At 37.5% G+C, this 16,668-nt stretch overlaps 1 protein-coding gene across 1 annotated transcript in view; it reads right to left on the reverse strand.

Annotated features, from left to right (window-relative positions):
* The window catches only part of fam20cb (FAM20C golgi associated secretory pathway kinase b), a 67,913-nt gene extending 56,548 nt beyond the window's left edge, over positions 1-11,365 (reverse strand). The window contains exons 1-3 of the mRNA XM_048169887.1: positions 10,063-11,365; positions 9,198-9,373; positions 7,341-7,419 (exon numbers count right to left, since the gene is read on the reverse strand). Coding sequence (XP_048025844.1) covers positions 7,341-7,419; positions 9,198-9,373; positions 10,063-10,580 — 773 coding nt within the window. The 5' untranslated portion in view covers positions 10,581-11,365. The remainder of the gene's footprint in view (positions 1-7,340; positions 7,420-9,197; positions 9,374-10,062) is intronic.
* Positions 11,366-16,668: the final 5,303 nt, after the last annotated feature.

Raw genomic sequence — 16,668 nt, forward strand, 5'->3', positions numbered from 1 at the left:
ATATCAACTCACAACTGCATTGCAGACACAAAATAATAACACACACATACAACAAAGTGTGTACGACACACACAGATACAAGATAAAGACATCAGTAAACATAGGTAGAGAATATAAAAACAAAACAAAGGCGAAAAAAAAACGTGCAGGTAAACTTACAGGTGAACATGGTAAAAGAGTTAGACAGAGGGTAAAATTATGCACAATTCAACACTATAGCTATCATTATTTATCGTCTCTACTACGGCTCGCTAAGTAATGTTATGTTAGCTATATTACGCAGCTACGTGTGCTAATGACACATGCTTCATGAAAAAATAAACAAAAAAATATGTATGATCAAAATACAAAAAGAAAGATTTACCTGTCCAGCAGAAATAAAGCCATCAAGGAGTCACTTTTCAGCCCCTTGAGTTCCCTCAGTTCTCGCCATCGCTGGAAAGCCACGCCGATATTAACTCGCGTTTTATTTCTTTGTTTATCCAAAGACTTTTTGTTCATTGCCTTTTCTTGTACTGTTACTGTCTTCCTTTTTTTGCCTGGTTTGCCTTCACTAACTGCATAGGCCGATACTGTGAATTTAGCTTGCTGTTTCTCTGCCATTGTTTTGGTATTCCTAGGATCCATGCCTCTTGGATTCCCCAAATCAAACGTGCGCGCGCAAGTGGGCAGGTCATGTGTGGCAAAAGGGTGGTTGCCATGGTTGCGAGAGAGTGACAGCCGCCTAAGCCAATCCTATGTTTCGTCCCGGATGGAAATAATGAGCTGTGTTTAATACAGATTAAACGGTCTAGAGTCACTCGATTTTTATACTCTTTTTATCAGAGTTCTTACATTTTAATTATGCATGTATATATATAGAAAGTTTAAACAAATTTGGAACAAAATTTCTTACCTACCCTGCCTTTAAGTCAACAAAAAGTTTAAAATAAATATGTAACCATTTAGACTGCAAAACAACAACAATGTATACCATTATATTTATTTTCATCTTTGTTTTTGGCTATGACTCACAGCTAAGTTTAAAATGTTACAAGTTTCCTGCTTAATATGGCTATTAAAAAATGAAGTTACTTCACATGTGAACACTTCCTTTTGAACGCACTGTGCCATTGACTGGTGCAAATCTTTAGAGCCACTAAATGCTGCAATTTATCGATGGTCCAAATATTGAAGAAACGTATCAGTAAATAATATTGGTCAAATCAATTACCTATCTCTAATAAATTAACACTGCAAACAAAACTGAGAAAATGAATTCTTTACAGCTACATGCGGTTTTGGAATTTCATGGGGCATTAAGCTGATATGAATCCCTTTTTATGAGTCTTGCCAAAGGCCTGCAAAAAGGCCTTGATAAAGACAGGACAAGAACTAAGCAATACTATAAATGTGAGTGAGCTCTCAGCTGTCTTATGAAAGACTTAAGATCTGTCATGAGAGTCATATCTTGGATGGGAACAGATATGTGGAAACCATACTGCCAGGGTAGATATCATTAACCTTGTGGATGCACAAAACCTCAGAGCATTCAGACGGTAATACATTATGACAGACACCCCTGAAGCACATGCTTCTGAGACTATGAATCAAGCAGTACAAACCACATGAAATAACTAAGACGCTTTCAGCGAGATCCTGTGGCAACTAAACAGAATAAACACAACACATAAAGACACATTAATTCCAAACGGACAGGTCGAGTCTCTCGCCTTATTTTCCAACTGGTCAGTCAAACAGATAGTCCCACCCAAACTCTGTGATGTTCCGTAGGCTCAGAACCACAGTGTTAACATTTTCATATTCAGGAAGTGAGACAACAACAACAACAAAAAAAGATTTATTTATATAAATCTGGGATATAAGAAAGTATTTGAACAAAAAAAATAAAAAATACACATTTCAGCTTTATAGATTTTTTCACTTGTTGTGTAATTTAATTGCGCTGCTTTTTCCAATGTAAACATGCCTATTCACACACAGTACAAAATCAATATCAACTAGAAAGTAAAGCGGGCAGTAGTCTGTATTATATGCATACGTGATTTAGTGGGAGATTATCTGCTTTGTGTTGTGATGGTCTGGCATTGGGCTCAGGCTATTTTTCAGTCCCAGTCCAGCCCTAGTTAATGTAAAAGCAAACATTTGGCTGGGAGCTGTTTTCCTACTTTTTGGCTTTATACCAGCAAAGGCTAAACATTATTGCATTATTCCATGTGTCCTTGTAATGAGAGTCAATTTCAAAACAGGAATAAAATATGACAAAATCTAGCAAAATCAGACAACAGTCAGTCTCGTAAATAATACTTGTTAGTTGTTGTATATATATTTTTTTAACCAGGGTGGTCCAGCTAAAGCAGATGTTCTACAGTAAACAACTAACAAAAAGCTGATTGGTTCTTTCAATTGAGGATGGGACTTTCATTTAATTTATTTTTTTTTTTCACGAGTGGTCTGTCTCTTTCTCCTACCGTTCGTTTGTGGTGAAATTCATAACTCTAGAATAAATTTAACATTAGCATTTCTCATCAGTCAAACAGCTCAATGAGCAGCAACCAAATGACTCATCAGATTAGCTTAATCAATGACAGCATGTTTGTCCAAAAATCCTGTCTAGTGTGACCAGGGAGGAGCTAATTATGGATGAAGCATGTCAGTGTTTCTGAGGAAGTGTGGCTGCAGTCAGCTACATGGTGAATCAACACTAACAGAGGTTTCAAGAGTGAGAAATAACATGCAAACACTCATCTGATTCATTCAAACTCTCTGTAACTCATAGTCATGCACATGTTCTAAGATTTTCTTTATCTAGTTGTTCTCATCAGGTGGGTGCAGACAACATGGGAAAAAAACTATGCTAAATGTGAATAATAAAATGTACTTAACCCAGGGTTTCTACACACTTTTCATTTATTTTTTACATTTACATTTTACATTTATGCTACTGTACATTACATTTTTACATTTATTTCAAAATTCCATACTTCTCCAGACTTTCAGACCATATTTAAAGGGTTAGTTCACCCATTAATGAAAATAATGTCATTAATTACTCACCATCATGTTGTTCTATAACCGTAAGACCTTCGTTCATCTTTGGAACACAAATTAATTAATAAATTAATAAATCCGATGGCTCAGTGAGGCCTCTATTGCAAGCAAGATAATTAACACTTTCATATGCCCATAAAGGTACTAAAAACATATTTAAACAGTTCATGTGACTACAATTGTTCAATCTTAAAATTATAAAGCAACGATAATACTTTTTTGTACCAAAAAAACAAAATAATGACTTTTCAACAATATCTAGTGATGGCCGATTTCAAAACACTGCTTCGAAGCTTTACGCATCTTTTGTTTTGAATCAGTGGTTCGGAGCGTCATGTGATTTCAGTAAACGAGGCTTCGTTACATCATAGGTGTTTCAAAATTTCAATGGTTCACGTGACTTTGGCAGTTTGATACGCAAATTTTCATTTTTGGATTAACTAACCCATAATACAGCATTATATTCAGCATTATAATTGGTATATAGTACAGTCACCTGTAAATATTCTTATTTTCTCTGTTTGTTTTTTTTTATTAGTTTTCTCAAAGTGATAGTATGTGCTTACATGATGAGAAGAAACTTAAAATGTATTCACATCTGACACATCAGTAATCGTGGTTTGATGTTGAATGATCACCAAACAGCAAAGTACAGTCAGATGTAGACGTTTGCTCTTTATCTGTTGCTGGTTTGAGTGGCACACGCACATTCAATTAGTGAGGTTCAAAAGAGACTCGCTAATGGTAAAACACGAAGAGCTTTGTGTAATGAAAATGTGTGCCTTGAATAAAGGATCACTAAACATTTGCCATGAATATAACCTGCTTGTATGATACATTTCTTTTTAGAAATTCTTAATTGTGACCCTGGAACACAAAACCAGTCATAAGGGTAAATTTTTTGAAATTGGGATTTGTACATCATCTGAACAAATAAGCTTTCCATTGATGTATGGTTTGTTAGGATAGGACAATATTTGGAAGAGATACAACTATTTGAAAATCTGGAATCTGAGGGTGCAAAAAAAGTCAAAATATTGAGAAAATCGCCTTTTGAGTTTTCCAAATTAAGTCCTTAGCAACGCATATTACTTATAAAAATACATTTTTTATATATTTACGGTAGGAAATTTACAAAATATCTTCATGGAACATGATCTTCACTTAATATCCTAATGATTTTTGGCATAAAAGAAAAATTGATAATATATTGTCGGCTATTGCTACAAAATACTTGTGCGACTTAGGACTTAGGTTTTGTGGTCCAGGGTCACAATTTTAAATTTTAGAAAACTGAATAGTGGCCATAGTCTGGAAATATTTTTCCATATTCTGTTTTCTTTTTTCCATACTTATCCAGATCTGGAAATTATTCAAATAAAATTCCATACCCACATAGGAACCCTGTTAACCGTTATCAACCATAATTAGGATAAAAAAAAAAACAAATATACCAAATATGCCTCAAAAACTAACAACTGAACTACATAAGGTAAAAAAAAGAAGTGGTTTCTGCCAACCACTAACTATTTTTTATTTATTTACACACCTAAATACAAGAGAAAACAAAACTATCCAATTCAAGCTATATTAAAATAATCTGTGTATAATTTGTAATTTTGCATATTGTTGAACCTGTACAGTTAATAGTAATATTAATACATTCTCAGAAAAAAATCTTTCGTCAAATAAACAATTTTGGTACTTGAAGTGACATTTGATTTCCACTGGACAGTCTCGGCCCTAAAAAAACGGTTGGGAACCACTGTATGCTTGTCACGTGATATTTACAGGCAGATGTCAAACAGCGCAAGCAGATGAGAACAATTGTGTTGTTGTCCATTTGCCTCTATCTCAGGACAGAGGAAGATCCATTTTTAAGCATTTCATGCCTCAGAGAGCAGCCTTTAAGCAGCGTCTGTTTGCTATTGAAATCTCCTTTATCTTTAAATAATGCTTGAGCAATGATGCATTCAGAAGAGCTGGCCTCTCCTACATTGAGTTCTTGTATCTTTTCTTTATTAAACCTTGAGGAGCCCTACTGTGGAAGTTCTTAAAAAACTATCACCCCCTCTGATCTGTCCACCCACTAATCCACTCACGCACCCATTCATCACAGAGTTTCATTAATTCTGTTAAATAGCCTAAGTACTTCTGCATAAGCAGATGCTTAATCTGACAAACCACATAAGAATTCCAGACCAAATTACCTGCTTTTGAGACCAATCAAACTGCGTTTATTCTATCAAATGACCATATTGAATTTGCTGAAAATCTAGCCAGTTTTCTATTTCAGGAGCTCAGTTACTCTGCCAAAAATACAAGATACAAATGAATAAATGAAGGAGACGTTTAATGTCGTTTAACATCTGTATGGTTTTCTTTGTTCTGTAGATCATAAATGGAGATGTCATTTATGGTTTTAAGGTTTTTCATTTTCATACAATGAAAGCGAATGGCAACTATGGACCAAAAATGATTTTAAAAAAGAACCATATGACCTCTAAATCGTTATCCACTCTCATTTTTGGAGTTTGACAGCCCCTGGTCACCATTCGCTTTCATTAAGTGGAAAAGAGCGGCAGGAACATTCTGCTAAACATCTTATTTTGTGCTCCACGGAAGAAAGAAAATCATACAGGTTTGGAACAACATGAAGGTGAACAAATGATGATAGTTTTCTTGAATTTCTCAGCTACTATGATTAAAAGAATAAAAGCTGATTAGGCAATTTCCTCAGGCTGTACAGTAATATACTGTAGGACGGTCTGAGTGTGTGGCATATTTGAGCACGCGGGCATGAATCAGACGAAGGGAACTTGTTCAACTCAACCACACGTGTTGCAAGAACACGTCCTTGCCTGACTTGTCAGAGAAGGCATGGAAAGCACGTAGACAAATCAGTTCATGAAAACAATATTTACAAAATGTAATTACAAGCAAAGGCAGAGATGTATGAAGTTTAATTTTGACTTTGATTATATTAACAATGCTAGCTGGCAAACATCTCAGATCTTGTCCTCAAAGAAGGTCGTGCAAGTCCTAGGTTTCAAAATATCAGTGAAAAAGGAGAACGCGAGAGAAAAGATGAACTCAAAAGCAAGTGTTTAGCTTGTGGCTGGAAGAAATGAGTGTGTCTTTGTTGGTCTGTGCTAATTATAGCAGGAAGAGGCCAGGCTCAGACCTCCTCTCTCTAATAACATTTATCAGCTTCTTGTCACCAAAGACCCATTGTTCTCATCTCTCCTTAAATACTCCCCAAGAACAAACCAAGAACATCTCTGAACGACTGAATCCTCTGAACACGTTCACGCGCCTTCTATTTGGCTTCCTTAATTCGGAAAACATTATCGAAGAATACAGAAAACAACATTGACATTTTATATTCGTCTATATAAAATTCAAGAATATCGATCATCTCTTCGATTTCATGCTCACACACGGAAATGCATCTCATAATAAAGTCTGTCAATGCTAAAGCGTGTCTTTACGAATACAGGATGTCTGCAGTCTGAACACCAGCTTCATGGCCAATAAAGGCACTCATCTGGCAGGACATACGCTCGACCAGCACATTAGTAATGATTCAGTCACCAAGGCCCACATCCTGTATACATTACTCTTTAACTGGTGGTGTTATGAAAAGCCATTGAGGAAACAGAGTGGATCTCAATGATAGTAATGAGACCACTAAGACATTAAATACCAATCTGCCAGAGAAAGCATAAGCAGTGTCTGTGAAACCGATAGTTAAGGCGCATACAGATGGAGGGGCTGCTGCTCTGAATCTGACAATGACACCAAAGATTTACTTGCTGCCATTTATAGATCCGGAAAATTACAGGGAGGCAACTATTATTTGTGCTGAGGGGTTGTCAAATCCGTAAAAACAACCCCCCTCCCTTTGTAACCTACATTTCAAATGGGATGTGATCCGTCCATTGTGGATCACGACGCAGACGACTATAAATCCTTTTTCAATAGCTCTGATCCGAGCATATTATCACACGATTATAATAACAGACATATCCAAATAGAATTGAGCAGATGAGCTAAAAGTACCACACAATGGTGTCCGTCAGAAGATTTAATAACAGAGTATGGACAACTATATTGCACAGGAAATATTCCCATAAGACAATCAGACGTATTCTAATTCTGGAAAAAGAAAGAGTTACTAATAAAGATGTAAAAGCTGCTGAGATTATAGTCGTTTACACACAACTTTTATATTTAAGCATGGGAGATTAGCAATTTCATCAACATTTTCCTATTACTGTATCACTTACTTCATGGGCTTGAAGAGCGCCTGGCCATAGTTCTGGAATGTCATGATGAGCTTCAGCTGCGTGCCTCCAGATTTCATCGCTACAGAGAGAACAAGAGTGGCGCTAAACACTCGTCTCAGGAAAATAACTTGAGCTTTCTTACAATGAACCATTTAAGATAAGACTCATTATGCAAGTAGCAATAACAATGTGAAAATTCAATTGTGCAAATTCTTTGTCCTGTAATCACAGATGGTTATAGTCTTGTATTTGATTATACACGGTTGAAAAAATGAAAGTGTATTTTGGCCATACACACTATCTTTTTAGGGAAGCTGATAAGACCTTTTTTTAAAAAGCTTGTTGTAATGAATATGCAGGCAATCACAAACAGATGAAGGAAAACAAAGGGACACCGCCTCAAGTCACTTAAGAGGTTGCTACGCCCATGCTAGTTTTTTAAAGATCACTATCACCACATGCAACTTCCTTTAGATATAAAATAAAATAAACCTAGATCCCAACCAAAGCGGTCTTGGTTCCTGAATGGATCATCAAAAATGATCGTGATTTTAACGGTTAACGAATGTAAAAATGCTACGGTAAAAACCTGTTAATTGGTTAACAGTAAGTTTACTTGCAATATAAGGTGAACAACTGTAATAGATCTAACCTTATATTTAATGTAATTTTACAGTAAAATACAAATTAAATTTACAGTTTTTGGAAGTGAAAAAAACAATTCATTGTATAATTTACTATGAAATAACTATGTATCTTCGTAGTTTTTTCTAATCAGTTATGTACATTATGGTTTTATGTTACATCTAATGTTGTTAATGTAATGTTTATTGCATTACTTTAGTGTCGTGTGTTACCATGATGGTGAATAACACTGTGCACCTTCTATATATTAGCATTTACCTTCTCAGTTTACGGCAAAGCTGCTTGTGATGAGTTTTGATTCATCATGTGACTTTCTCATCACCACTTGTTTTTGGTGGTTATCAGTGTATTACAAATGTACAAAACAGATATTAGTACTGCAATAGATTATATTAACATTATATAAGTTAATGAAATATGTTTTTTTTTTTTTTTTACTATAAATTTAAGTTAAATAGAAAAAGCCTAAAATAATGCTACCATATTTTTTATGGTAAATTTCTGGCAACCACATCTGCTGTTTTTTTACCATGATAAATGGGTTTATTTTGTGATAATGTCCGGGTTACTGTGCATTCTCTAACTTATTACACAGCTACTTAGCAAATAAGTAAATAAATGGATATGAAAAATTGATTTGAGGATTTATTTTATAATCTGAGAAGAAAGAGAGCGGGTTGATATGAGCGAGATTGGTTGCCTAGGACACTGGTCAAATATGCAGAACAGTGGTCATTATACAAAAATATTCTGACCACTGAATACAGCGATCATCCAATCAGAATCAAGTATTCAGGAGAGCCGTGTAATAATTTGAGAAATTGACCTTGGGGCTTCACATAAATGCAGCCCATCAAGCACAAGTCTACTTGACGATATGAATGCTTGGAGATACTTTTCCACAGCATGGCGTTTGATTAGGTCTAAATTGCAAGCTCTTCTCATTCATTTACCCTGCTTGAATCCACTACCAGTCCAATTTTATTGATGCATCCTCCACCAGAGTGCAGGAAGAGTCTAGCCATTATCTTGGAGAAACTTCATTCAAAGAATCTATTTAAATCTGTTAGGAGGAGCAGCACTGAAAGATGACGCTGCACTCAAATCATGCATCACAACCACTGCAATCTGAAAATCACCTCCCATTTAAAGCTTAACTGTAATGGTACTTCCTGTGCACTGATAATTGCTTAATCTCAAATACTGTCTTACCAACACTTGTGATCCTTTGCGACACCAGATCCTTCAGCATTGCATCAATGACCGGGTTGTGCCTGGAGTAAAGCTCATACCGGTTGATCCCAATGTGGAAGCGGAGCCAGTTTGGGTATGAGTCTGAGGACATCTCACCAGTAGGAGCATAATCCCCATCTTTACCTTCCCCATTCCTACAGAAACACAACATGTCCCGAATGCAATGAATGATGTGCCATTTTTCAGAAGCCATTACAGAGATTAATCATAATATGTTGATCTTAACGCCATGAGTTTTTTATTTATTTTTTTTTTTTTGACATCATTAAGATCAAATGTATGATGATAACAACAATAATTTGAATTCAATTCACATTTATTTGTATAGCGCTTTTCACAATACATATCATTTCAAAGCAGCTTTACAGAAAAAATGCATGTTTCTGCTTTACAATTTAGAGTAATCTGTTATCATGTTATCCATATATCAAAAAAGTACAATTCTAAGAAAATAAAAATAGTTATTATTATTATAAATAGTAATACTACTACTACTGTTGTTACAATTATTATGAGGAAATCAATATTAGGTAACACTTTATTTTACAGTGCCGTAGCTACACGTTACTACATGAACTTACTATAGTAATAACAGTAAAATATGCATAATTACAAGTAACTAACCCTAAACCAAACCCTAACCCTAACTATAACTCTACAGTAAGTACATGTAGTTAATTAATAGTACTCAGTACTTATTTGAGTAATTACAATGTAACTACGGCACTGTAAAATAAAGTGTACCCCAATATTATTTGGGGAAAACATGATTCTTTGTAGGCATTTAATAGTTTTGTGTGTGTTATGTATTATCCCAACCTACCACTCTGGGTTCTCTGCAGCTTTAGGGTCAAATCTTATATCAGTGTTGACATTGAACAAAGTGTCTTCGTCAGTTAAAGCAGGCAATGGCCTGGTGTATAAAGGATGCTCAAATAGCGCAGAGAGCCTCGAACCCTTGACAACTGCGTTCTTCAGGCTAGAGTCCCGCGTCGCGTGCCTCTTCTCGTCACCTGTCAACTGCTCAAATCTTTTCAAAGCCTCGGATCTCTCCCCAACGGTGATCTTTTCCAGCGAGTGAGAGGACAGGTTTGAGTTCGGCTCGTTGCTGAAGTCTTGAAGTATTCTGAGTGTGTGTTTATTAGGCCAGCCGGACTCTGATCCCGGCTTGGCTCGATGCTTAGCCCAGTTCTGCGGCTCTTCGCTGGGTGTGTGTGAGCACGAGCACGCGCTACTGCTCCGTCTCTCCAGCTTCGGTAACAAGTCTATCATAATGTGCATAGAGCAGGCTATAAGAAACACCATCAGAATCAAGACGCGGAATTTTCTAAAGAGGATCATCTTCAGGGTCTCCTGTTCGAGAAATGACTTGTTTGGAATGGCAAGGATAAAAGTGAGCAAGCGCACTACATCGCCAACAGTACATAAAACACGGGCTCCCAATTTTATGAGAAGAACACATGGAACGTTTTCGTTTTCATTTGCCAGTTTAAGTGCAGAAATGGGGATTTATTTAGCAAAGCGCTCATCCACATCCATGCGAAACAATAATCCAGTTATTTACGTGCGCTTGCGATTAAATTCCTCCCGTGCAGACGCGAGAACAATCTCCGACACAATTGCTCATAGTCTATTTTAACATTTAATAGCTGTTACACTGCAGGTATTTGCGAAATATAATTAAGCCTCAGAGAAATTATCCATAAAAGTGCGTGTTCGCGGTCCACCTCACATCTGACGCTATTCATACAACGCACGAGATCTCTTTCACAGCTGCACAAGTTCATTCGCTTTTCTTATCCAGTACAAATCGAGGCTGTTCAGTCGTTGAAAGCGATGATACGCATGGCAGCCCTGGCAGGTTTCGAGAAAGTCTGGCATCGCATCGAAGCTCCTTCCGTCGATAAATGTGATCTTTGGAGAAAGTTTCAACGTTTCAGCCTGAACATCCAGCTCGTATGAAGGTGATGTCTGCCCGTTGACAGGCGCTTGAGGAAATACCTCTGTCGGAGTTCAGGGTGGGTGTGTTAAATATCATGATGCTGAAGCCCCTCGCACATAGTGGATTGGCTGGGATTGAAAACAGCAGTACAGAGACAGCCCAGGCTCGCTTCCTGTAGCGTCAAATTGTGCAAGAAGAGGGCGTCTGAACACACACTACTACCCATTATTGTCTGAAATGACTTTTTAAGATGTACTTAACACGCACGCCCTAACCACTCGCTACCACCTATTTCGGTGGAAAATGTCTTCACTCTTTCTCCAGTAGGCATATTGCATATATATATGATGAGGTAAAATAATTTATTAATTAATTCATTTATTACTCACCCTCATGCCGTTCCACACCCGTAAGACCTTCGTTAATCTTCGGAACACAAATTTATTTTATTCATTTATTTTAATTTATTCAAAATATTTTAGTTGAAATCCGATGGCTCCGTGAGGCCTCCATAGGGAGCAATGTCATTTCCTCTCTCAAGATCCATAAAGGTATGTGACTCATATATATATATATATATATATAAAATAGGCCTACATACATGCATGCACAGTTTTAATGCAGCTTTAATCGCCTTTTCGGATATTTCTTGACTTAAAGGTGCTCTAAGTGATGTCACGCGTTTTTAGGCCAAAACATTTTTGTCACATACAGCAAACATCTCCTCACTATCCGCTAGCTGCCTGTCCCCAGAACACACTGTAAAAAAAAGCGGTCTCTGTAGTCGCCACAAGCTCTGAAAACGGCAATAAAAACAAACTGGTGCAGCCTGGACCACGAATCATAATAAACATGCTCCAGCCAATAACCAACAAGAATGATTTTAAATGCGAGTTCATGACTGTTTCAGGAAGCACGGAGGGGAGGGGGAGGAGGAGGAGGAGGGAGGGTCTAGCTAGCCTCTGTTTTGTTTGACAACACTTCGAATGTCAACAGGAAGTTACTCCACCCAGGATCACTTAGAGCACCTTTAATAGACGACAGAACTACGACGTTGCATGCTCGTAGTTTCTTTTGCGCTTTATTTATAGTGAGTAATATACAGTGCGCCATATTTGCGCGTGATTGAAAAGTGTGCGGTCTTGCAACCCACCAGTTGACAACTGTTCACTGTTGTTCTGCTGAAGCTCATTCGCCTGGCGCTGAGGCGAAGTTGAAGTACGCGTCTGAAAAGTCTCCCGTTTTTTGTGATCTTAAAGAGACTGTTCTGCATTTAAATAAACGCAATTCTTGTCAACAAAAAAGGTAGACAGAAACAGCAGTTGTGTGGCCAAGTTTAGGCCGAGGGTGGCCACGGCCACCCCTGGCCACCCCCTGGCTCCGCCTAACCCTAACCCTAACCCTAACCCTCCCCAGGTAAGCGACCCACACGCACCCGGCCATCCTCGTGATGTAAAAGAAAATGTGATTCATGAGACCAGGCCACCTTTTTCCATTGCTACGTGGTCCAGTTATGTTGCTCACTGTTGGCGCTTTCGGCGGTGGACAAGGGTCAGCATGGGCACCCTGACTGGTCTGCGTCTATGCAGCCCCATATGCAACAAACTGTGATGCTCTGTGTATTCTGACACCTTTCTATCAGAACCAACTTCTTGAGCAATCTGAGCTATATCTTGTCTGTTGGATCGGACCACACGGGCCAGCCTTCGTTCCCCACGTGCATCAGTGAGCCTTGGCCGGTCATGACCCTGTCACTGGTTCACCACTGTTCCTTCCTTGGACCACTTTTGATAGATACTGACCACTGCAGACCGGGAACACCCCACAAGAGCTACAATTTTGGAGATGCTCTGACTCAGTCATTCTAGCCATCACAATTTGGCCCTTGTCAAACTCGCTCAAATCCTTACACTTGTCCATTTTTCCTGCTTCTAACACATCAAATTTGAGGACAAAATGCTCACTTGCTGCCTAATATACCCCACCCACTAACAGGTGTCATGATGAAGAGATAATTTGTTTTATTTACTTCACCTGCCAGTGGTCATAATGTTATGCCTGATCGGTGTATATATATCTCCCATGGTTTAGAAATCATTTTAAGGCCCCTTCAGAAGTGCTGTGGCTCCCTAGTGCGTCGCGACCCCCTGGTTGAGAAGAACTGCTCTAAATGCAATCTTCATTTCGTCGACAGGGTGAATTCCACAATTCCACGCTGTAAAGCTTCAATATTTAAATAATATATAAGATAGACACAAACAATAAAATATAAGCAGCAAAGTTGAATAGGAACAATAAAGGAACGATACAGACCAGAACAATCAAGATAATGGAATAAAATATGTAATTAAAATTCACTTTGATCTGATCATGAAATGAACATGTGTCTTCCAATACAAAGAGCAGGTTCAGTACAAGACAGAGACATGTCGACAGTACTAATCACTTAATAATTAGGTCAAATGCCACATTTCAGACAAGTGAACTGTCATAGATGTCAATGAATGGCTGATTGTCTGCGGAAGGAGTTTTCCTTAAATTCCCAGCTGAATTTGGTGACAATACTCCAAAAACAGAGCATTGTTTGGGTTCTTGCCTGAGGAAAGAGCTAATTAATGATCACTGATTTCAAACAAGGATCGATTTCACTGTGAGAGAGCTTCTGTTCTTTTTCTTCTAGTCACATCATTGCATTTTGTATGATAAGAATCTGAGCTTTAACTTTAACTTCTTTTTTTTTAATAGAAACTATAAAAGTTAGCCTCAGGGTCTGGCTTAACACAAGCATAACTCCTTCATAACAATAACTCAGCCGTGTCCTTCGCCTATGTGTCGTATTAAAGAAGCATGTCAAAAATGACTGAGACAAGCCAGTCAAAGCAGAATGCACAGCTTGTGTCAACACTCGGTCCACCTCCGTTGCATCTCTCAAAGTAAGCAGGCCAGCAGAATGGCACTGGCTTGAGATCTCCACAGATGGCAAAGGCAACACAGAGGATTTGTTCCTTTCAAAGCGCTGACTACAGCAGAGGCTGTAAATAAGCCTGAATAGATTTATGACCACTCCTGTATGTCTCTGCAAGGTATCAGGGTGGACCATTAGATACAGTTCTGTGGACAGAGATAGGGGATTATACTGAAGATAGAGATAGAGATACAGATACAGATAGGGCGAGGGCATGAAAGCATTGGCTGACATGTCTATTCATTATTTAGTCAGAGATTTATGCTACAATTTGCTCGGATGGCGATAGAGAGTGAGAGCGTGGGTTTGATGGAAGCTGAAATTCATTTAAAGTATAGTCAATATGCTTCAACTTCAGTCAATGATCAGAAGAGAACAGTGAGGAGGTGTAATGAGATTGATTTCATTTTAAAATTAGCATTAAAGTAAGCCACATTTCAGTGGCTGGAAAATGATTTTTACTTGACCTACAATTCCCAAACTTGGATAAAAACGCACTGAAAATCACAAAAGTAAAAAAGACACTAGTGACTCAAAATGGTGTAGAATTTTCACATAAAAAGTCAGTCATAATTAAAAAGTCAGATACCTATGATTATTTCCATTAAAGTCAGTTTCCTAAAAGATTGCACCAGTTTACTAACTAACTGAATGAATGAATGAATATATATATAAAACAAATTTATTTAAGCCTTTAATAAGGGAGAAACAAGCAGGGAGAAACATGAAATATGTTATGACCAGGTTGCGACTAAAACAGATTTGAGGTGTGAATTAAAACTTGTCTTCAAACAAATAAACACCATGCATTTGTAAATTAAACACTTTGGAATGTAAGATTTAATGTGAAAATTTAGGTTGTGTAAATAAAATCTAAATAAATTACAAGAACCAAAACATGATAACTGTATTAGAACTATATTTCAAAACACTATTTTGTGCATAAAGTGCAGCATATAAAGAGACAATCTTAGAATTCAGATTGATTTACTGATGGCACTCTTTAATTAAATTATAAAGATGAAAAATATTGACAAAATAAGGGTCATTTTTGTTTAACCTTCATATGAAATCAGCTACAGTACAGTAAACAAACAGTGTCTTGTGATAGCTAGAAATAGGATGATTTTTATGATAGCAGAAGAGGTAAACAGTCATGAAGAGATTGTACTCTTGGGCCAGCAGATATGTGGTAACACACAAGCCTAAAATAAGCCAGAGCAGTAACATTATGAAAGATCTGCCTGTCCCTGCACTCTACGCTGTTTCCCTTCTGTCTTCACCTTTTTTATTTATAGCAGCATTTTGCAACTACACCTTTTTCGTCTATATGTTTGTTTAAGCAAGCGTCGAGAAGTGAGAGGTCGCATAACCAAAGCATGCAATGTTTATGTCTTGAGTGGATGAAGCAGAGAAATAAGTTGCGCACTACAGGCCCCATATAAAACTATAATTAGCTCTGCGCGGATGGTTTTAATGAGTGTGAGGTTTGACAGTGAAGCTTTCTAGCTCAAATGATTTCGTTAGGCTTGTGTTTATTCCAGTGTGTGGGTTTTAATGTGCATCCCTAAGGATGGCTGGTCAGCACTGATTATAGTAACAACCCTCTTGCCCTGTCCAAATAACAGTCATCTGTTCCACACTGTTTGTTATTTTGCTCAAGTACTATATATATATATATATTCAACTGAAAATGACAGCCAAGGATTTTTGGTTTGTTGTCATAGACTAGCAGCGTTAAGCGAAGGAACTCAGCTGGATGATTTGAATAAATGTAGGACTTATTCACTCATGAATCTGACTGTACAGCCGAGATTAAGAATATTATTGCATCTGAGAGCTAATTTGCATATTTCATGTTAATTTGAAGGGGGGTTGTTGTCATTAACACATAAATTAGCAAATCCTACTTGTGCGAACATGTCCAGCCACACACATCTGCTTAGGTACGGTGGTAAGATGACTGCTAAGATCTACCTTATACCTTAAGCTACTCATTCTGTTGAAGATTAATATGTATTATTCAATGGAATCATTTGTGCTGGTGCAGATGATTAGGGCACTGAGCTTCCTGTCTGAATGTGGCCACAACGTGTGGGCCACTCACCTTCTTATCCGCCACCGCCTGCTATTTTAACCTTGTGATGAGTCAGTAATCACCAGTGGTCGGAGGGTTGGTCCCTGGAGTATAGACGGCTCTTTCCACGAATAGGGTACAAAACAGGGCCTGAAACTATTACAAAAAATGAATTAATTACAGTAACAGTAACAGGGTTGCAAATTTAGCTTTAATTAAACTGTCACTCAATATGGTAATAGCCAGTTTGGGACTAAATGTTGGTTTGTAGTTATGAATAAACTTATATTTCACATAAATTAAACAAGAATATTTGCGTGATGATTTTGTCTATTTTTAAATTTATTTGTTTAGATGATAAAATGTACGAAACAGCTAAATATTGTGCTTTTGAAAACTACACTCTAAAAAGTAATTCAGGGGGCCTGATACCACAACTTAAATA

The sequence above is a fragment of the Megalobrama amblycephala genome, linkage group LG20, assembly GCF_018812025.1.
Source record: "Megalobrama amblycephala isolate DHTTF-2021 linkage group LG20, ASM1881202v1, whole genome shotgun sequence".
Lineage (NCBI taxonomy): Eukaryota > Metazoa > Chordata > Actinopteri > Cypriniformes > Xenocyprididae > Megalobrama > Megalobrama amblycephala.